The sequence below is a fragment of the Pimephales promelas genome, chromosome 21 (genome assembly GCF_988280905.1).
Source record: "Pimephales promelas chromosome 21, fPimPro1.hap1.1, whole genome shotgun sequence".
NCBI lineage: Eukaryota > Metazoa > Chordata > Actinopteri > Cypriniformes > Leuciscidae > Pimephales > Pimephales promelas.
Window position 1 is genome coordinate 14,289,888 of NC_142789.1, and position 23,336 is coordinate 14,313,223.

The 23,336-nt window shown below is 36.6% G+C and overlaps 2 protein-coding genes across 3 annotated transcripts in view; both read left to right on the forward strand.

The window, feature by feature from the left end:
• naaladl2 (N-acetylated alpha-linked acidic dipeptidase like 2) overlaps window positions 1-16,556 on the forward strand; it is a 368,062-nt gene extending 351,506 nt beyond the window's left edge. For both annotated transcript variants that reach the window (XM_089124954.1, XM_089124955.1), the window contains exon 14: window positions 12,240-16,556. In XM_089124954.1, the coding sequence (XP_088981080.1) occupies window positions 12,240-12,408 (169 nt within the window). In that variant the 3' untranslated portion in view covers window positions 12,409-16,556. The remainder of the gene's footprint in view (window positions 1-12,239) is intronic.
• A 3,371-nt stretch (window positions 16,557-19,927) lies between these two features.
• Window positions 19,928-23,336, forward strand: part of LOC120476142 (uncharacterized) — a 479,146-nt gene continuing 475,737 nt past the window's right edge. The window contains 1 exon segment of the mRNA XM_089125368.1: window positions 19,928-20,057. Within this exon segment, the coding sequence (XP_088981494.1) occupies window positions 19,928-20,057 (130 nt within the window).

The following is a 23,336-nucleotide window of genomic DNA, read 5'->3' on the forward strand; positions in this document are numbered from 1 at the left end:
CATGTCCTCTAATCAACTATTTATACTCTGACTCTAGTCAATAGTCTGACTCTTCTTATTTGAGGTTGTGGATGATTGTCCTGACATAACTCACTCACAAAGTATGTACACAAAGTTGAAAATAGAATATATTTAAATATTACAAATATTATATCACAAATAATTATCTTATGGGTTATATAAAGCATTTTTTAATTATAAATATTAAAAGGAACAGATATACATTTAAAATGTTTGTCGTCGTCCCCCCCCCCCCCCCCCCCCCCCAAGTAATTCGACAAACTTCCTTTTAAAGTCCCAACCACTTACGGATACAGATAATACAGATACTTACGAATACATATACGAATAACTTCGAGATTGTTACAGATCCATAACCAGATAAACAAATCCAAATATTGGCTCTGCTGGAGTACAGCATATGGCACCTTTCTTTGAAAATAGTGGCTATACTGATGTATTTTGGGGCATTGGACTGCATTTCTAATCAGCGTGCCCCTGACATTATGGTAGACTGTTTATCTGAAATGCACCAAGAAATTTTTTTTATTTCAGGTGAGCTATTCCAAAAGCAACATTATTGTGCTTTCCTTAGGGAGTCAGTGATGACATCAGTTTCCCATCTACTGGGACAGATGATACTGTCTAATGTCTAAAGAGACATGCTAATTTGCATCTCTGTCAAAAAAAAATTGTATCCCTGACATAAGTGCCAAGAAGACTGCCACATCCTGAAAATGAAACATAAATAATAAATATACAAGGAAAGATATCATCCTCTTCCTCTCAGAGTTGTATTATTATTTAGCTATACAGTAAAGAAATGCTAATTTCTTAGTATGACAATTATATTGCATTTAGAAAAAAGCTGCACTGGCTATTTATAGTGTTTTTGTATTGGACATATATAATTTAATAAAGAATTTGCCTCTAGGTTCATAAAAACTGCATGATCATAAAGATTATTGGTTGTTCATAGTGAACGACCAAAATTAGCATAATTATATTATAGTAGGAATCTATAGGAATTTATTAGCCTATATAGTCCCATGATTCCCCTAGGGGGGATTTGTGGGTCGATGGACTGAAGTAACCATCATTTAGCGATTGTGCTGATGTCATCAGCTTTTGCCATCACAGAGAACAGCACTTGGGTTCCATGATTCAGCAATGCAGGTCAATACACAAAGCCAAAATCAAGAATGCTTATATGCACAAAAGCATCTAAGGTCAGCAAATTAAAGGGGTGATAATGCCATTTTTGTACAAGTTAACATGAATGTTTAGGCTCTAAATGAAAACTTTGTAATATGCTTGTATTAAAAATTATCATTAGTATTAAAAAAAAAAAAAAAAAAACACTAATTTTACCTGGTCAAAAACAGCTCTGTTTTCAGCACGTCGTTTCAGTGCATATGCCTTTAAATGACAATGAGCTTCGCTCACTCCGCCCCTCTGTTCTGCGGGCGTTTTGACACAGTGAACATGGAGTATTGCCTTGACAACAGTTGAGGGTATATTTTGGAGAAAGAATGGCAGCGGGAGTCACATCACACATCTGTGCAATCATATCAGTTTGAACCGGTGTCGGACTCGGAACAAGTTGACGGCCGCAAAGAAGTTCGACAATTAAGGCGAACAGGACGTTTCTGAATGCTTGGTTTACGTAATGTCACTTTAATCTATTTTTGTATGTACTGGCAGTGTAGAGTAGTGAGATCAAGCGTGCCGCACAAGCCCTCAAACGTGAATCCAAAACGTCTCGATCGCCCCCCAGTGACCGGTCCTAGAATAGGTCAAAAACCCCACCTCCCCATGTTATTCAACAGGACATGAGACCAACCAAACAATTAAATTACACTTAACATATCCTTTTTCCAAAGATAGTTTCTGTCATTTACTGTAGTTTCTATCACATTGATGTAATTTCAAGTGTTCGTTTTTAAAATAAGTTTGTTTTTAGTTAGTTATGTGATGCTATAAAAACGGTGCTCTGACATCATGATTGACAGCTGTGATTGACAGGTTCTCTGTGCGAGAACACCAGCAGACTTTTTTTTAATAATGTTGATTATGTGGTTAGTAGTTGTATTTACCGTATTTTAACGAGGTTCTGCAATCAGCAGAGATCTTTGGAGAGGAACGAAGCAGACAAAGGACACTTAAGAAAATTGCGGGGCGTGTGCTTGCGTTTGATTCAGTGAGAATGAGGCCTTGATTTCGCCGCTTTACTTCCTGCTCACGAGTGCGCATGTCTTGTCCCGAAAACGCAAGTGCGCAGACTCAAGTTCCAAGATGTCGGGGTCATATCGAGACACTGGCGGCTTCAGTTCTCTCTGATTGAAAAGAGCGAAGGGGCATCGTCCATCTTTTTTTACAGTCTATGAGTGAGATACGAACACTATGTGTTTACTGGTGTATACGTTAGTTCATTGACAAATTGACGTTACAACAAATGGTCATGAAAAACTTTTTTTCCAAATTTGCAAAGATTAAAGGGTTAGTTCACCCAAAAATGAAAATTCTGTCAGTATTTACTCACCCTCATGTTGTTCCAACCCCGTAAGACCTTCGTTCATCTTCGGAACACAAATTAAGATATTTAAGATAATAAGATCGCTCCTGCATACAGTCCGTAGGCTTCTTGAGGGACTGGCTCTTGCTGTCCTCGAAAAGTCATTAAAGACATCGTTAAAATAGTCCAAGTGACTACAGGGGCTCAATCTTAAGTTTATCAAACGACGAGAACACTTTTGTGCGCAAAAAAACAACAAAAATAACGACTTTATTTCAACTATTCGTTTATTTCTCCCTCTGCGCGAGTCAGGTTACTAGTTTAATAGCGTAAGCTTCTGTTATTGTACGTCACACGCATCACACACATGACCAGCGTCGGCCAATAGTGAGCCTACGTGTGACGTAGCTCTACGCAATCACACTACGTTAACTGACTACTGGCGCATGGAGAAGGAAGTGAATAGTTGAAATAAAGTCGTTATTTTTGTTGTTTTTTTGCGCACAAAAGTGTTCTCGTCGTTTGATAAACTTAAGATTGAGCCCCTGTAGTCACTTGGACTATTTTAACGATGTCTTTAAAGACTTTTCGGGGACAGCAAGAGCCAGTCCCTCAAGAAGCCTATGGACTATATGCAGGAGCGATCTTAATATCTTAAATATCTTAATTTGTGTTCCGAAGATGAACGAAGGTCTTACGGGGTTGGAACAACATGAGGGTGAGTAAATACTGACAGAATTTTCATTTTTGGGTGAACTAACCCTTTAATAAAAAGGTTAATAAAACTTTACACTTTCTTCTGGAGGTGCAGAGGGAACAAAAATAGTTGGTACCGATTCTTTTTTCAGGATCAGCTTCTTAACAAACCAGCTTTATACTGACCCTCGTTTATAAAGCTCAAGTGGCGTGTTATCTCTACACATTCTGAGCTATCCGCGTGTATGCGTGTATGTACGCCATTAACGTCCGAGTGATTCCGCGTCTATGTACACGCCGTCAAATGTCCGAGCGAAACGAAGCAAAATGTAGATCTACATCTGGGGAGCAATATTTTTTATTCCTAGGATGGTAGGGGAAAACTCATAAATGCTATTAACCCCAGTGACGGTTAGGTTTAGGGACGGGGTAGAGGTAGGTCATATATTTATATATACAGTAATAACGTTAAGTCAACGGCGTTCATAAACATGCTGAAAAGCGATTATGCGTGTTGATAGCACGCCAAAAATGGAAATACGAATTGGCGTGTCATACACACGCTATTTCATGAGATCAGTCTGTATCATTATGATGGTTGTGTTGCACTGCCAACACATATTTCAGTACAATCAACCTGTAAAAGTGCACGTACCCTTATATGACCCCTTTAAATGAATAAACAGATTCTTTCTTTATATCAAGTGTTCCTGGTAGTTTCTCCTGACAATGGCTATGATTAGGGGCATGGAAATACAAAGAAGAGTGAAAAAGGGTCAAGCACAATAGTAAGTTCAGGCCTGTATTGCATAGTTAATGGTTTCTTGATCTAGATCAAGATCTCAAAACTGCAGGACTTTTGGCCAGAATAATGCCCTAAAACACTATTGCAAGGAATAGAAGTAAATGCGTCAGTCGACTGTGATTCAGTCCTCAGCTCAACAGAATAAAGGGCTGATCTTTAGCCACTGTCTTCACACACACACCTCACACACCTTTACAGATCTGCATCTAATGGGAATTGGGTTGCAGCTAGATTCATAATGGAGTCACCAGCAAAACACTGTGCAATCAAAAAGGAATGGACGCTCCGATTATTTCTGCTTTTTGTGTTTAGGGGAAAGCTAGTTTGATCTTTCAAGCAATCCTCAAGGTCTAAGGCACACCCTGGGTTCTGCATTTCTGCTTTGACTTTTCTCTTGACGCCGCTGTAGACGTCAGTTGGTTTTACTAATCTGGTCTGAAGGAGTCCCGTTATTATCAAAGCGACATTGTAATCAGCGCCAATCAGTGTGTCCTGGAGTGGTTTTTATTAAATTAACAGAAGAGGAAGCAAACGGATGAAGTGCGAGAGACTCGTTAGGGTACCTGCTCATTATATCTATTTGGGTTCTGGTCTGAGAATTAACACCCTCTTACTGATCTTCATTGTTTCAGCCCCTGTTTTAAATACTTGCCTCTCTGTTTATTAATCAGTTTTAACCAATGTATTAAATTGGTGCAGTTGAAAATGGATTGGAAAAAAGATTTTGTTCTCTCTGTACGATATAAGCACTCCCAGAAGCAGCTTGTAAAGTGTCAGATGAGCCATGAGAACCCTGGTTTCAGCCAAAATTACAATTTTGATATTATTTACGCACCCTCATGTCACTGCAAACCTGTATGACATTCAGCAGAATGTTTAATGCTGTTTGTTTCTTTTTTACAGTGGTAATTTTCAATACAGTGATTTACAGTGGTTAACCAAGGGCCGTCAAGCTTAAAAAGAATTAAAAACAACGTAAAAGTAGCCAATATGACTATATTCCAACCCGATTTGATAAAAAATTATAACAAACAGAAAAAAAAATTAAGTCATTATTCACTGAAACAAACCTTCCCCTTTACTGTCATGCAGTTGGTGTGGGGATGAAAAAGAGTTGGATTTAGGTGTGACAGTAATTTATTAAAGAACAAAAATCCAAAATCACAAATTACCCAGAATACTTCAGAAATCTCCAAAACCACAAATAAAACAACCACAAAATACCGATGATAGCGGACAAACTGGGGGCTAGATCTACGCAAAAAAAAAATGGCAACAAACAGTAAAGAAACAAGAAACCGAACAGAGAATAGTGCAAAACCAACTCAAAGTCAAACTCAGATTAAATGTTTGTGGATGAAATCCATTAATTTCAATAAAGATCCATGTGATCTGGGATTTGCATGATGGCGAAATATTTCCCCACACAAATTTCACTGCAGGTTCAAGTTGGTCAAGCAATTTCATTGACCAAGAGAAAGTTTAAAAGTGACTTCTGTGTGAGCTGTGCTTTATACATTGAGTTATAACAACATACATGTGTATGTGAATAAAAAAGTGTAGAATAGAGTGACAACTCAACAATTGCTTATACAGTATTAAACGAAATTGCAAAAAGTTAAATATTTAATAACTTTTATTTGCAAATATTTTTTTTCACATGAACAAACTAAAAGCACTATGGCCAAAACTCGCTGCAGACAGTTTTCAAAGTACTCTCTCCTCTGTGCTTTGATTAGTTTTCTTCTATTTCCCATGTATATTCCAGTCTTAAGCACAGTGGTGTGTTGCCGGAGTGGTGTGAGCCCGGTGATGGGCCGCTGTTCGGCGGGGGAGCTGCGAACCTCAGGCTGCAGCTCCACGTTTTTCATAGCTGAAAGATATTGTGACAAGCTCTTTATAACCTGCACATAAACAAACAGTATAGATTTGTATAGAAACATACAGTATAGACAGTATAGAAACATATTTTAACCCTCATCCTTCCCTCGTGTCATTTTTTCAATTTTTGTTAGGACTTTTGTCGTTTGTTTGTAATTTGAACCAACACAGGAATGAATGGAATGCAAGGACTGCTTCAGTACACATAGAAAAACTTAAAAATGCTCAATTTTGAGTAAGATACTTTGAGCTGAAATAAAATGTTTATGCTTGAATTGTGAGTTATTATGTTGTATTATTTAGGTTAAGAATGTGAGGAATGTGCTTAAATTACTATTTATTTATTATTTATTGATCAAATCTACAAAATAAAAGAAAAATTGAAGAGTTCAGATGCAAAAGCCTCTAAATGCCATTTGAAATTTTCTTCTTTAATGATGATTTTTATCAAACTTGTATATTTAAGTTCAGTAATTTCACTTAAATAACAATTAATAGGTAATTATCATTGCCATTTAAGTGAAATCACTAAACTTAAATATACAAGCTTGATAAAAATGATCATTTTAGAAGAAAATTTCAAATGGCACTTAGAGGCTTTTGCATCTGAACTCTTCAATTATTATCAAAGTGAAATAAAATAAGTTTTCTGCACAATAAATAAATAAGCATAATTTTAGGGCTTCGGGTCATTTTGACCCGTGAGGGAAGGATTTGTTACAAGTAAGAGTTAACATCCAAATTTATTAGATTCAGTATAAGGACAAATAAAAGTGCTTATTTATTCAAAAAAGGCGTTTCCATATGCGAGGCGACTGATAATGTAATGTTGCATTAAATAAAATGATTTACAGCACAGTATAGACTTTATCGACAAAATAAAAAATTTATACAAACCGTTTTAATGAAGAGTTGCTCTCCCCTGATGAGGTTGCAAAAAGCCCACATTCTGTGCAACCCAGCTGGGTTGTTGTAGTAAAGCCACCGTTGGCTTGTTGCGTGAAAGGGCAGGTTGAGGGGAGTGTATTGTGAGTGAGATTGATCCAGCCACTAACCCAATGGCTGGCTAACACAAAAACTACCCAACCATAGGAAAAACAATCCAACAAAATAATCCAGCAGACTCAACCCAGCTTTTGCTTAGAAAAAAATAACCCACTGTTTTTTGTTTTTTTAGAGTGTACATTATTTTTAAAAGACAATGGACCTTTTGCAAATGTGACCACAAATTGGGTTCTATCTTACGCTCAGCGCAATGCAGTGCCAGGTGCGACACTAGTGATTTTTTTGGTAGTTTCAGCCCATCGCAGTTATCATTTTCATGTCCTGTGCCAAGTTGTTTAAGTAGTAAATGCATCTGTGCCCATCTGTGCGCCCATGGGTGGACTGGTCTGAGTACCAGTACTACAGGGTGCCATGTGCCACGCCCTAGGATGAGAATGCGTTGAAATAACAAATATGTCATGGTGTGATCACACAACCATCAAAATCTCTCAAACTGAATTAAATGTGTACAGGCAGAAGATTTTATATCTAGTTCATTCAATGTAACTAAAGGTGTGCCACAGGGGTCAGTCCTAGGACCGTTCCTATTTACTCTATATATAAATAAAATTGATCAAAATGTTCATAATGTAAATTTTCATTATTACGCTGATCATACTTCATATTTTTATACCTACATCTGTAAAAAGTATGTTTGTAGCTATAGGTCCCAGGAAAAGGCATTTAAATGTGTTGCTCCCTCTGCCTGGAGTAATTTGCTAAGCACATTTAAACTTAGGCAGCTGGTTTCATTGGACATTTTCAAAGCAGTTTAAATGATTATTTGGAGAATGAAACATCGGGCTGTAGATGTTTTAACTAGGTATCTATTGATATTAAAATTTGATTGGATTTGCTTGTGTTTGTGCAAGGCAAGTTAAGTAAATGCACAGCTAAACAGATGTGTTTTGAGTCTGGATTTGAATCTGACTACTGTAGGAGCACATCTTATCTCTATGTATATGATTGTGTATATGTGTATGTACAACGCATTCTCACCCCAAGGTGTCACCTTTGACCATGCTTCAATATTTGACGGTTTAGGCGCCCTTTAGCGTCACTTACATGACGCGATCCTACGGCGTCATCTAACTGACGCTAAAGGAAAGCGTCTGTTAGAGGACGCGGTTGGCGTCATCAAACTGACGCTAAAGGGCGCCTAAAGCGTCAGATATTGAAGCATGTCCAAATGCTTCCCAAGGCGTCAGTTAGGTGACGCCTTGGGAGTGAGAATGGGCTGGATAACATCCATCAATACATACCAGCCCATTCTCACCCCCAAGGCGTCACTTAACTGACGCCTTGGGAAGCATTTGGACATGCTTCAATATCTGACGCTTTAGGGGCCCTTTAGCGTCAGTTAGATGACGCCCTAGGATCGCGTGTACCCTACCCCCACCCCACACCTAAACCTAACCGCGTCCTCTAACAGACGCTTTCCTTTAGCGTCAGTTAGATGACGCCGTAGGATCGCGTCATGTAAGTGACGCTAAAGGGCGCCTAAAACGTCAAATATTGAAGCATGGTCAAAGGTGACGCCTTGGGGTGAGAATGCGCTGTGTTATTTGTTAAAATCAAACAAGCTGTGTCTGTTAGTCTTGGCCAGGACGCTCTTGCTTTTTTTCCTGCTAAAATAAAGGTTATAATAGATGATATCTGGACCCATACGGGACACTCTGCTGTGTACGTTAAACTCGATTTGTTGGAGAACTCTTTCTCCATTAAAAACAAAGTAGGGGGTTGTGTTACCCGGTACCCCAGATCAATATCAAAGACTTCGTAGAGAGATCTATAAAAATAGCTCCAGCAAAAGTTGGTGTAAAGAGAGTATGACTGAAATTGTAAAAAAGGACCAGAATTGAACATGATTTAACAACCTGCACAACTTAATAGTGTGGACTGTTAGTTTAACAAGTCTTTTGTTGCATCTAAAGATCAGGATTGTGAAAGTCGTGCTTTTGGTAAAAGTTGTTTTTTTTTTTAATTCATCGCCATTACAAAAAGTCATAAAACCTGTAAACCCAGTAACTTGGATGGATGGAAGTCATGGAACAAAGGAGGGAGGAGATGTAACTTGCAGCTGTTTACATAAAATAGTAGTCCCTTGTGAAATGAAGTAGGCCTATGCAACACAGCACATACAAAGCAGACATTTGCCTTCTTAAAATATACTACCACACTAAGTTCCCAGATGTATCTTCTCATCACAGACACGACTCAATTACTGATTGCTTAATCATGATTAGACGTGACTTGCGATAAGTGTCTTGCATTATTAACAAATCCATGATCACCATCTAAAATATCAAAAGACAAATTAGCAAAAGTTACTAAAAATTACCAAAGATTAAAAAAAAATGTCCATTAAAACATACAACTAATAAACTCATATTTAATGCAATACATTTTTTGAGTTCTTTTTAACCCACTTTATGGTGTAACGTCACCTATTTTTCATATTTCCACGTCATTCTCTCCATATTTATGATTTTTTGCAGCCTTTGCCTCTGCCTACAATTCTCTAGATTGTTTACTAGAAATTGAAAATAACTCACTCCCCCCAAACATTTACTATTTGAACACTTGCACCCACAAACAATACAAATCGTCGGCATCATGACTAAAAGTTTGTATTTGTTTGTATAAGAAGTTTGTATAAAAAGTATTTCTTCTGCTATATTTTTATTGAAAGCCCATTTTGACAGCAGTGAAATATCCCTAGGACTATAAGCAGGACTTATGTACATCTTTATTCTGTATGTGAGTGAGTGGTAATCAACTTTCAATGCTGAGCTTAACTTGTATCGAACCCAGAACATTCCTATAAAAATTATAATAAAAATGATTTAAAGAGAGTCACTTTCTCAGTGATATGACTCACAGGCCAAACAAAAACGGGATAAGCATTTCCTTTGGGAAGAATTGAAAAAGTGCTTGAGATATGGACATTTCAGTCTTTCACATTAAATATATGACACAGATGAAAGGCTCCAGGCCTTTCCCTTTACTGTCTTTTTAAAGCTTCATAATTCTGCTAAAATGATAACAAACTATAAGCTAACATATTTATTGCAGCTCTGTTCTCATGTGATTTCCACCTTTCAGTTACCAAGATAGAGTTCATGATATGGATTTCATATGAGCTTTGGTCTCTGAAGGTCATAGATTCATTCTCAACTTTAGTTGACCTGTTTACAGATAAAGAATTGCTTCATTTATTAAGGTTAGATGTGTGAAGCAGGTTAAAACACCTCCAAAAACAGAAATCAATGTGTGACCCTGAACCGTGAAGAAAATGTCCCAACGTCTTTTGATCGTCATGATTGTCATGCAGGAGTTCAGGTGATTTCTCTGCAGATTACAGTTGAAAACATGTGCGGTTGCTCCAAGGTTGTTTTAAGACACATTGGTATTGATTTTGTGATGTATATATGCTCTCTGTTATATCGGACCGTGTGCTCGCGGGTACATCCTCATCCTCAGAAGAGCTTTCTAAAGTCATTTTGTGCCGATATAAAATGATTCAATAATTCATAATGTTTGAGCATTTTTAACATTGTAACATCACATTGTTCAATTAATTTTGTATTATTGCTATTATTTTGTATTATCAGTATTTATAATAATTTACTCATAATTGTATTTATTGTTAATATTATTGATAGCATGCATGAACGACCGCAGGCGGTGGACACATGCGCTTTGGAAAGTTTTTATCTTTGTTCAGTTTGATATTTTTCTGCAGAAGTTATGACCGATACAAATGTCTTTGTATTCTTTTAAACTAAAGTTAACGCCTATCTCATAACCTCATAACATCTCATAACACAAGTGCCTGTTAATGCGGGCGTCTGTTGTTGTTGTTGTTGTTCCGTCTCTTTAGTTCTGTCAAAACCATTATTATCAGAGATGATTGGCAATTAGCAAACAGTTTGGATTGGTGTTATGGTTCGGTTCTAGGCAAGAACTCCCAGCCTATCCATTCAGCTTAGCATGGATAAGAGCAGGGAGAAGAGAAAAACCCTTAGGGTAAACAGAACAGAATCAACATAAATGTGTTGCAGGTATTATTAATGTTCAATGATTTATGTGCAACATACTGTAATTAAAGAAATATTTGTCTGATTTTGATATATATATATATATATATATATATATATATGTCAATCAAAATCAGACTAATGCAAAATTTACTTTTAAAAAGTTGCCAAATGGTTCCATTGACAAGACCAAAGTGATCTGTGTGTTTTGTCGTTGTGAACTGAGCTATCATCATCGCAGCACGTCCAGTCTGAAATACCGCTTGATGATGGCCAAGCACACACACAGCTGATGTGAATTCTCCGCCCTCTCGTCAACATCAGGACCTCGTCAGTATTTCTTTCACCCTTTTATTGATGGACAGTGTTACATTGAGAGATTATTTGCTCCAAGTGAGAATGTTAGTGTGAAATTGAATACTTTATTATGCCAATGGTGTTTTCAATAAAAATAAAAAATAAAAAACATTTGCACAAAGCTAGCCGATCCACTTTTCCATGTAGATAAGAGCATTAAAATTAGAAAACAGAATGGGACAAAAAGAAATCAAGAGACATTTAGAATAGATAAAAATGTGTGATTAATTGCGAGTTAACTATGACATTAATGTGATTAATCGCACTTAAATATTTTAATCGTTTGACAGCATTAATATATATATATATATATATATATATATATATATGTGTGTGTGGGGGGGGGGTGCTTTGGTAGGCATTGTATTCTTATATGTAGACATGGATCAGTTGAGAATCAGCTGATGTGAGCTTGACTGACGTGACGCTGACTGACGCTAAGCTTGATTTTTATTTTTAGTATTTTTAGTTTAAACTGTGAAACGACTCAGGGCCCATGTTGCCTCCTTGTGGAACAATGGACTAATGCAAAACAAATTAAGTGCGCTTTCAAACTGTGCTTACAAAGTAAGCATGGTTACAGAAAATCGGAAAGTGCTCGTACAGAACACGCATACTCGCGTAAAAACCAAATTATACTTATGGCTTAAGAGACGAGTCTTCTGAATAAATGCCTCTAACCAAGAGCCATCACTCATCACACACAGGAGAATTAGGTATGTGAACCATTTGTGGATTTTTTTTAACCTCTTTGAACCTCTTTGAATTCTTAAACCTGCTCTCTCTCTCTCTCTCTCTCTCTCTCTCTCTCTCTCTCTCTCTCTCTCTCTCTCTCTCTCTCTCTCTCTCTCTCTCTCTCTCTCTCTCTCTCTCTCACTCACTCACTCACTCTCTCTCTCAGGAACATTCTGTATAGCTTGAGCAGACAAGCTCCACGCTTCTCTGTCCTGAAGGATGCCCTGGAGGTCCCCTGGCACAACAGCGTCAACCAGTCCCTTACTCTGGTGTCCAGCGCCATCAGTTCAGCTGAGAAACTCATACAAAGTGGACTCGACCTGTTTGAGAATTAAAATGACAAGCCACAATAACATCTGGAAAGAGACCACATGGGGTCAGAATATGACGCAAACCCTGGGATCTTCTAACTGACACACGTTTCAGAGGGATCTGAAGACACTTTGAGAACTAGGGGAAATCATTATGAAGTGCACTATTTACCTAATGTTCACCAGAAAAAATTCTTCAGGCAATTACTAAGTTATTGTTTTTGTTCCTTTAATAACATTCAAAAATGGTTCAGCCTTTTGTGGTTTCTAACATCAGGCTGGGAAGATTAATGAGAAAAGACTCAGAGAGCTAAACTCTATAACTCACGGGGTCGAGACTTTTTGTTCTGAGAAAGAAAAAAAAAAAAAGAAAAAAACACCAGCAAGTTTATCACCAACGTTTCCAGTCACATAAACCCCAGAGGATGACTGGAAGTCGTGACTCAAAATAGTTTTTTTTATTTTTTTTTTATTGAAAAAACATGTTTCAAAATATTTTCGAATATATTTTATTTGCTAGTCTAGCTCACCATTTTACAGATGGGAATCAATGACATTTGGAAAACGGGAAATGGTGTGATCCACATTTAACATGGAGTCGGACTTCATAATGCAAATCTTACTGATAGTAAAAAGGAAGGACGCAGCAGCGGCGTGTGATACTGACAGTCTCTCAGGGGCGTTTGTTTCCGAATCTAGACAAATAGCAATGGAACAAAATATCTGTTTCAATAATGTTTGTACAAATGTCTTGGGTTTTTTTTTTTAACAGGTAAACCAATTAAAGTTGATGTTAGACAGGTCAAATCAACGAAACAAGAATTCAGGGTAATGATTAACTGAAACTCTCTGGCAATAAAGTAGTGGTATAATTAGAAACATGCTAATAATTTTGGGGATGAAAGTCATAGGGTTAGAAAGCAAGTTTAAAGTCCATAAATCCCAGGCAAACAAAGGCAAGTCTTCAAGAGGTGTGAATGAGTCTGCATCTGATTGGTGAATATATAAGCTAGGCAAACAGTGCAGATGTACTGTATGTTGTCATAACGGAGTGTGTGGGGTCATGGTAACATCATGGTAATGTCTTTTTTTTTTTTTTTTTTTTTTGATTCTGCTATCCAGTGTATTTGTTGTCAGCATTTGCACTAATGTTGTTTCTCTATTAACTATTTTGGAGAGAAATACGAGTGTGGTGAGCAACTAATGACTTCCCTTTTACTTTAGATACTACACTTGCCTTTTAAGTATGAAAAACAGCTCAATTAGAAATATAAAATTCAGGGAATCTAGTTTGACCCAGCTTTAATTTATTTACGTGCCTTCAAATGAGTCATATGCTTTTAGAGCAGCAATTTGCACTCAGAGATTTTAAATACCAAACATTTACCAAAATATTTTGTACTGTGGTTGTGCTTATTTATAATTTTTAAGTTGTGGAGACATTATTTGAAAAGTTTGTAAAAGAAAAAATCTTTCTCCTTTTTTTCATTGTTTCTAATCTGTTTAGTAAGCCCCAGAAACATATTTTTAGAGAGCAGCCATTTAAAACTGTGCATCATTTCTGCATTTAACACAGTTAGCATCATTTCCTTGGTTATTATGACAATCCTTCATTTGCACATGGAGAAATTCTGTGAACTCCTCTACTGCTGGAATACTACTACACAACCCAGAAGAGTCAAGTTCATTTGCATTGCACTAAAATGAACTCTTAAACTGTTAACTTGCTCTTAAAATGTGTGCTCTTTTATTTATTTATTTTATTTTCTAAGTATATGTAAATACTGATAATTTAATCTGGCTCATATTTTTTGTTAGCCCAAGAGAATTTTCAGGTTCAGTTATGTCTTGACTGTTTGTATTGTGGAGCATTTGTATGAATTTTTTATCATGTGGAATCTTTTCAGACTGCAGCTGCAAGTTGCATGTTTTTATTTAGATTAGAATAAAGAAGAGAGTTAGACTTATTTAGATTTAGAATAGTAGGCGATTCGTTCTTATTGAATGTCAGACACTGAAATTGCACAAACTGTTGTTTCTCAGTGAAATATCCCACAACTGAAATACTAACTGCATACAAGCGAACATGTATAAGGGACAATGTAAAATCAACCAGCATTTGAGGTAACACTTTACTTGAAGGGGTGTTCATTAAACTGTCATGATGCCTTCATAACCATGACATGACATTTGTCTTGAATATGAAGTAAGGTTTATACAACTGTCATTAAGTGTCTTTCGCTCAATAATGACATTTTTAATGCAAATATGACATTGTTTAAGATGTCTTTGTTATGACATCTTGACCTAAACCATAACATCATAACCTGTCAGTGTCTTGACATAAAATTAAGTTAAACTGTCATTATGGTTTACTTTGACATTGGCTGTCATGAGGCCATTATAAGTGTGTCATGAATATTTTCCGTGACCTCAACTACAGTGGTAGTAATTGAATTTGTCATTAAAAAGTTATAAAGGCCTCATGACAGCCAATGTCAAAACCAACCACCTGATAGTTTAATGTTATGTTAACCAATAAAGCTAGGTGCTTTCTTAAGTTTGATAATTAATCTGCTATGTCATGTTTATGACAGGTTGAGTTGTCTTAGTAATGTCAAGTTGTCATGACAAAGACACTGACAGGTTATGATGTATTAGTTTATGTCAAGGTGTCATAACAAAGACATTTCAAACAATGTCATATTTGCATTAAAAATGTAACTGAGCGAATGACACTTAATGACCGTTGTCACAAACATGCATACAACTTCCTTAATTCATAACATGTCATGATTATGAAGGTGTCATGTACACCCCTTCAAGTAAAGTGTCACCGCATTGGCCACTAAATAAACCCCAGTAGGGCTATCAGGACCCCTATGCGGAGAGGAAGGGGTTTGTTTGCGAAAACGACTGGCCAACTATACATTGTTTCCCATATTACACGGCTACTCTGCAAATATATAAATAGATGTTTGTTTATTATTAATAATATTTAAGTCATCTGATGTAATTTTCAGTACAACTGAAAACTAAGACACAAGATGGTGCAAGTTTTGTTTGCATGTAAGTGTCTGGTTGTTCGCTTATTTCTGAAATCCATTTATTTCAATTGGAATGCATGCGATTTGGGAGTTTTGCATGAGGGTGAAAGATTTCCCCACCCAGATTTCACTGGAGGTTCAAGTTGGTCTTTATATATTACAGGTATGGTAAAATTAAAGAAATTTTACAGGCAAAACAGATCTATCATTATTTCAATAGAATACATAAATGAAGCATCACTAACACAAAATGTGCATTACCAACTGAACCCATTGCGAAATTTGCATGGGGATCGCATTTACACAAAATTCCAGATCGCATGGATTCTTATTGATTACAATTTTCAGAGCGACAATAAATGTTCTCAGATGAGCCGATTAATATACATGCAGCGTTGCTATAGGTGAATGGAAATATCTGACAGCTGATGCAAATCAGAATTGAGTATTCCAGAGGGCCGTGTAATTAACACCCATGTAGCGTAGATCTGTAAACAGTTTTCCCCAGTATTTTTCTATGTTTGGCATCACTTTATACTGAAATGTGTACTATTGTAAATGGAGTGCATGTTAAATCATTCTTGTATATGTACACCCATTTTGGAGAAGGACACTTTTGAACATAATTCACGTGAGTGTGCTTGGTGGCACGTACTAAATGGCATTTTAGTGCATTCATTGTCCTACACTGAATGGCATTTAAGTTTTGTCTCAATGCACTACAGGGGTTGAATCCAGACTTTTTATACCCAGTGGGGCATTAAATATAATTGTGTTGTCTTTAGTTTGATGTCTTGTGGACCCACATGGGTCAGAAAGCACCTAATGGATGGGCAATGTGAACACGCTCTCGCTGTTTAAATGGGTGGAAGGTTTTATTCAATTCACGGTATGTTTGAGAAAAGAATATCTTAAATGAGGAGCGATATAATGCGATATTCAAAATGCACTTAACTGTAATAAGGGTAGAGAGGATTTAACATGCATGTTATTTTTTTTTTCTGCTTAATTTGTATGCCACTGATCCTAAGGCAATAAATACCAGTGCTGAAATAACATCTATTTGAACATCAATCTCTTTTCATTTCTCACTCAAGACTATATCACTACCTTGAGAAAGAAACGCTGCATTTTTTCTGTCAAGTATATGTATTTATTAATGTGATTCTGATGTTAGCTGGAAATTGCCTTGTGTTAAAATGTCCCTATTATTCTTTTTTTTTTTTTTTTTTTTGATATTACCGTTTATGTAGTGTATAATATAGCTTTTTGTGAATGTGAAAGGTTTACAAAATTTAAAAGATCAAAGTGCAAGTTTATTGGAGTTATTGTCTCCTAAAAGAAAGAATTGATTCTGAACTGCCTGAAACGAGTTGCCAGCAATTCCAGTCTTTCTTCCTGCATGAACCTGTGGGTTGTAGCACATTTGCATAGCTCCAGCCTATTGGCTGCCTGTTAACAACATTTTCTTTGATTTGCCCTCAAACACTGTAGTTGTACTGTAGCTGAGGCTTGGAAAAGTTTGGTTTGTGTTGTCCGACATGTTGAGAAGACATCGTTTTCTGTGCTGCGAAGGCAAATCCACTTGCAATGGTGGTTCAGGTTGATCAGCTACTTTCAATTATCATACTCAGGCTCGAATTAATAAGGTAAAACTGACACCATCATTACTGTTTGTATCACTGTGTATGCAAGTGCTGAGGAAGCCTCAGATATGGTAATTGAGTGTTTAGTTTCTGACACATGCCATAAATGGTAGACCAATCACAACAAACAGGACAATCTAAACAATCAGAGCAGATTAATTGCACGTGATTGAACCGTTTCTGACACTGCGAGAAAAAATGTGATTTTAAAAAAATGAGAAAATTAAAGTGCTTTTTGACCTTGGTGCATGTAAACATACAGTATTTGGCCCTATCATACACCCGGCGCAATGAAGAGCCAGGCAAGTGTTTTTTTTTTTTTTTTTTTTTTTCTTTTTCCAAGTTTCAGCCCAACGCAGTTATCATTTTCACATCCTGCATCAAGTTGTTTAAATAGCAAATGCATTTGCGGCCATTTGTTTGTATGGGCGTGCTGGTCTGAAAAAGAGGTGTGTTTCTATTTTGAGGCAACAGAAATAAACTGCACCAATGACCAACTGATTTTTTTGGTCTAAAGTCAATGATTTAGTTTTGTTATTTAAAGGGAGTGTTAGTAAAGTGTGCCTATAGGCGGGTCCACAACGTGCATACACTGCTTATTAAACACACACAGGGACGTGCAGCAGCACAGACACATGCTAAATATTAAATATAAATATAAATGATTGCAGTGTAAAAGATTATTATTGTATACCTAAAGATATGGTGGAATCCGGCTTGTCCCGTAGATGGTCTGCTTACACGCTCTAACCTCGCGCATGAGCAGATCCGTTTCAGAAGCGCTCAGTTTTAAAGCTTATTGTAATGCAAATAGTGAATCCGCCAAAAAGGGAAAAAGGGAATGAGAGATGACTCTGATTGGTTTATTGCACATTACGCTCAAATCAAATCCATTACTCATTAAAAGGATAGTTCACTTTGAAATGAATTTTTGATATGTTTTAGCTTACTTCAAGGGCATCCAAGATGTACAGTAGGTGTCTTTGTTTCCACAGTATTTTCAATTTTGATATTTTTAGGTCAAACCGTTCTTCTCTGTCAGTCATATAATGGAGATATATGGTGTCCACCTCAAAGAGCATGCACAGAGAAGTCCAAATTAAACATGATTTAATGACTCATAAATGTAAGTACACACTGATGGCCTAAGACAGGAAACGAGCGGTTTGTGTGAGAAAACGAACAGAATTTATATTGTTTTTTACCTCTTTTAACCACAGCCACGTCCAAGTGATCTGAAGGCACGGGCGCTTCGGTCTGCGCAAGCGTCGAAAAAGCGCAGGAAGTGATTTATTGCGCTGTTGCGGGGAAAAAAAAAATCAACGTTGTCTGTTGATATATCGAAATTGTCTTCCATTGCAATTTCCTGTATATCTAAATATGTTTAGATCTTACATTTACAAGTCATTAAATCATGTTTAATTTGGACTTATCTGTGCATGCTCTTTGAGGTGGACCCCATATACCTCCAATATATGACTGATAGAGAAGAACGGTTAGACCTAAAAATATCAAAATTAAAAATACTGCGGAAACAAAGACACCTACATCTTAGATGCCCTTGAGGTAAGCTAAAACATATCAAAAATGAATTTCAAAGTGAACTATCCCTTTAAGAGAATAGGGACAACCCATTTAGACCATGCGCCGGAAGCCCCAACCATTTTCCCCGTCATTAAACTAGCTGAAGCAGATTAAGTATGCACTGTGCCCTGCATTTTAGACCTTGCGCTTAGCAAGTTAAAATAGGGTCCATTTTAGGAGCTAAAATTAAGAAAACTTTAAAATAGTATCATGGGCACTTTAACATAACTAATGACCCCACCAACTGGCACATATGCTTCTTTCATAGGTGTTTAGGCTAAAGCAATCTCCTTCATTTTCCTCAAGAGTTCATTTGTTTCCTCTAGGAAGTCTCTGAACAAAAAATTGCCTTAAGCTTCTGACACCCTCTTAATAATAAAATCTGTCTTGTAATATCTGTTTTGACATGCTGGCTTCAAGCCATTTAAGTATGCTTATTTAGATAGTTTTACTTATTTCTATTTAGCTGCTCTGTTATCCCATTATATTTCTTTCATACGCATATAATAATAATCACTAGTTGTTATTAGACAATCCTGAAGAGAGTTATTCGAATCTGTTTTGTTATAAATGTCTTTAATTATTGCAGTCATAAACAGAAAAGGGAAAAGGTCACCGCCTTCCCTAAAAACTCTTTGAGGAGAGTATTAAAAAAGGCTAATGCTGACTTAAAGCTCTTTGATTTAACATCTAATTGCTCTGATAAAAGGGTAAAGTTTATTATCAAGAGAAATCAATGAAATAAAGATGAAAGCATGCTCATGGGATATAGAGCTCATGTACACAAAAGTTTTAAAACATTTTATGATGACTTTCTGGAATGTCAATCTCAATCACTAATATGAAACTCTCCTAAAGTATGATTTGGTTTATTTTGGTTAATAGATTTTAATAGACATTTATTTCCGGGACTAAATTGAAATGCCAAATACATGTATTAATTGTTATATCTGAAGTAAATCATGATATACAGTATCACTCACACCATAAGCAGGCTATATTGTATATATTATGTATTTTAAATGAATAATTCTTTATTTTAATAACCAAATATTCATTCAAGTTATCCCACAGCAACTGCGTAAAGTTATGTTTCAGAACAGTTTAATTTAAAAAAAAAAAAAAAATTCACCAATGTTTGCGTTTTATTTTAGTTTCACTTTTCTGTTATTCTTCTTTTTCCTTATCATTAATATTGTAAAAGCTACAGGGTTGAAGCCGACGCGCACGCGCTTCATCATGCGCTTCCAGTAATGCATGCGAGAGATGGGATATATAAATGCAGTGATGGCGACAGCTGCAGAGGAAATCTCAGTAAACACTGAGACACCAGTGTCTTTCAAAAGCGCAAGCAAAAACCATGTTAGACCCTGGAAACTAATTTATCTGCAGTGCTGTGAGTATAAGGGGGGAGATCGATGTCTAAAATATCTACCCCGCACTATATCATTGGATTGAACGTTCAACACCATTTTACATCATACAGAGCACGTTATATTTTTCTAGCACTCCTAGTTGTCCTCCTTTAGGCAAGTACAGATACAGTAACAGGACCATGACGTCATTCTCGTCTGCTGAATGCTGCGTTCACGTGCACATCACACACATGTTGCATGAGAAGCATTTTCTATAGTCGTTTATTTGCAAATCAGTTATTATTTAGTGATCTTCAGTGTTATCACAATGCATCTGTGACTTTGTTTGTTGTTGTCACAGTGGAAGTTAAACGAATATGCCAAGCATCTTATTGGATTTATTAAATCCAATCATTGAGACATTTGAGTAGGCTACTTCATCCAAAATTACATTTCTGTCTTCCTTCACTCACCTTTGCTGTTCCAAACCCGTGTGCCTTTCATAACGGATCATGTGTATGTTGTTGTACTCAACAACTGGATCATTCCTTTTCGTGAACACATTCAGATTTTGTTTTGTTTTGTGAACTATCTCGTCCGAGTTCATATTAAAGAATCGACTCAAAAGAATGAATCGTTCACTGAACTTGACTGTAAAAAATAAATACAAAAAATAGAAAATAAAAAAGAGCTGTAAATAAAACATATTATTGTAGCATGTTTTATAAGAAAATACTATTTAAGTCTTTGTACTTCAAAAAATAGACCTAAGTGAAGTGAACAATATGGCCTATAAAATGACTTAAAATACACATAAATAAATAGTGAGGCTATAATAATTGGTTAAAATAAAGTATCAAAAGCAAGTAATCTATGATTGTCACAGTCCTCCGTCTGCACCAGTCTGTCTCGTCATCTGCACTACACTTCCCAGGATCCTCTTGTCTCTACTCCCGAACTCACTCCCTCATCAGCCACCTGTTCCTCGTCTGTTCATCATTTTCACCTGTTGGGCACATCATTATGTTTGATTCCCCTGTGTATTTAGTTCCCTCAGTTTCCTTCAGTCCTTGTCGATCGTTCTGTCACGGGTGTGGAGGAAGTGCAGGTGGATGAGGAAGACAGATGAGCCAGATACTTCAATGCAAACACTTTACTTCAAGTGCAGATGACGGGACAAACAGGTGAAGACGACAGACTGTGACATCGATATTATTGAAGAATGCTATTAAAATGCATAATGCAATGAACATATTAACATAATCAACTTGAAATATTAATGCCTGCAAAGGGCGCCAACGGCTTTATGATTGTTGTTGTTGTTACACTTAAAGGAGTAGTTCACTTAAAAAAAAAAAAAAAAAAAAAACGTTTGCTGATAATTTACTCACCCCCATGTCATCCAAGATGTCCATGTCATTCTTTCTTCAGTCGAAAAGAAATTAAGGTTTTTGATGAAAACATTCCAGAATTTTTCACCATATAATGCACTTTACTGCACCAAAAGGTTCAAGGTCCAAAAGACAGTTTCAGTGCAAACTGGAAACTGTTCAAAGGGCTTTGAACAATTCCAGACGAAGAATAAGAATCTTATCAAGCGAAACGATCGCTCATTAAAACAAAAAAAACAACAACAAAGTTTAAGTTTTATAAGCTCAAATGGTCGCCTTGCTCAGTTCTGTGATGCACCTTCGTGATTCTCCTGTTCAAACTCGTTCATCAAAATGAACAATTTTTTTTTCGTGTCATTTTGATGAACGAGTTCGAACAGGAGAGTCAGGAACAGGAGAGTCACTGTCTTTTGGACTTTGAACCGTTTGGTTCCCATTGAACTCCATTATATGGAGAAAAATCCTGGAATGTTTTCATCAAAAACCTTAAAGGGATAGTTCACTTTGAAATTAATTTTTACTATGTTTTAGCTTACCTCAAGGGCATCCAAGATGTAGGTGTCTTTGTTTCCACAGTATTTTCAATTTTGACATTTTTCAATCAAACCGTTGTTGTCTATCAGTCATACACTGGAGGCTAAGGGGGTCCACCAAAAAGCATGCACAGAGAAGTCAAAATTAAACATGATTTAATGACTCGAACATGTAAGTACACATTGATGGCCTAAGACACGAAACGAGCGGTTTTTGTGAGAAAACGAACAGTATTTATATCGTTTTTACCTCTTGTAATCATAGCCAATGCAAAATGATCTGACGGCACGGGCACTTCGGTCTGCGCATGCGCCGGAAGTGATCGCTTGCGCGCCTACGTCACTCTTTGTTTATGCAGAGATTTCGGAAGTTTTACCTTTCACTAAACATGTATAGATATACGGGAAACCGCAATGGAAGACGATTTTGGTATATCTAAATATGTTTAGTAAAAGGTAAAACTTCCGAAATCTCTGTGTAAATATTGAGTGACGTCACACGCAAGCGATCACTTCCGGCGTAACATTGAACTGATTCAGTTCAGTTCAGTTGGACATTGCACAACTGATTCAGATCACTTGGACGTCACTGTGATTACGCGAGGTAAAAACAATATAAATACTGTTCGTTTTCTCACAAAAACCGCTCGTTTCGTGTCTTAGGCCATCAATGTGTACTTACATTTACGAGTCATTAAATCACGTTTAATTTTGACTTCTCTGTGCATGATCTTTGGTGGACCCCCTTAACCTCCAGTGTATGACTGATAGACAAGAACGGTTTGACTGAAAAATGTCAAAATTAAAAATACTATGGAAACAAAGACACCTAAATCTTGGATGCCCCTGAGGTAAGCTAAAACATATCAAAAATTAATTTCAAAGTGAACTATCCCTTTAATGTCTTTTCGACTGAAGAAAGAAAGATATGGACATTTTGGATTACATGGGGGTGAGTAAATTATCAGCCAAAGTTTGTTTGTTTTTTTAAAGTGAACTACTCCTTTAATAGCATGATCATATCTGGCCAACACGTAACTCAAATTTCCACTTAATCTTTAATAATCTTGCTATTTTATTTTGAACTATTTTAAATGGCAATAAAGTAACCCTGCTTTGTTTCTGGTTACAGCTGCACATGCTGTTGTGTTGTTTTAGTAGAAAGCCAGCAGATGTTGTATTTGGCAGAGTAGCAGCATTACGTGACAGCTGCATAAACCTTTTAGGCCTATTTTATGTGTAAACTGCTTGAATTTGTAGCTTGATCCGGCCATCAACCAGAAACGTTTATATACTTGACAGTTCTGTTGTTTGTACATCAGGCATCATTTTCATCGTGTCTTCAATTTTCATCCTGTTTTATATCCCTAGGTGGATTTTAGCAAGCCAATAACAC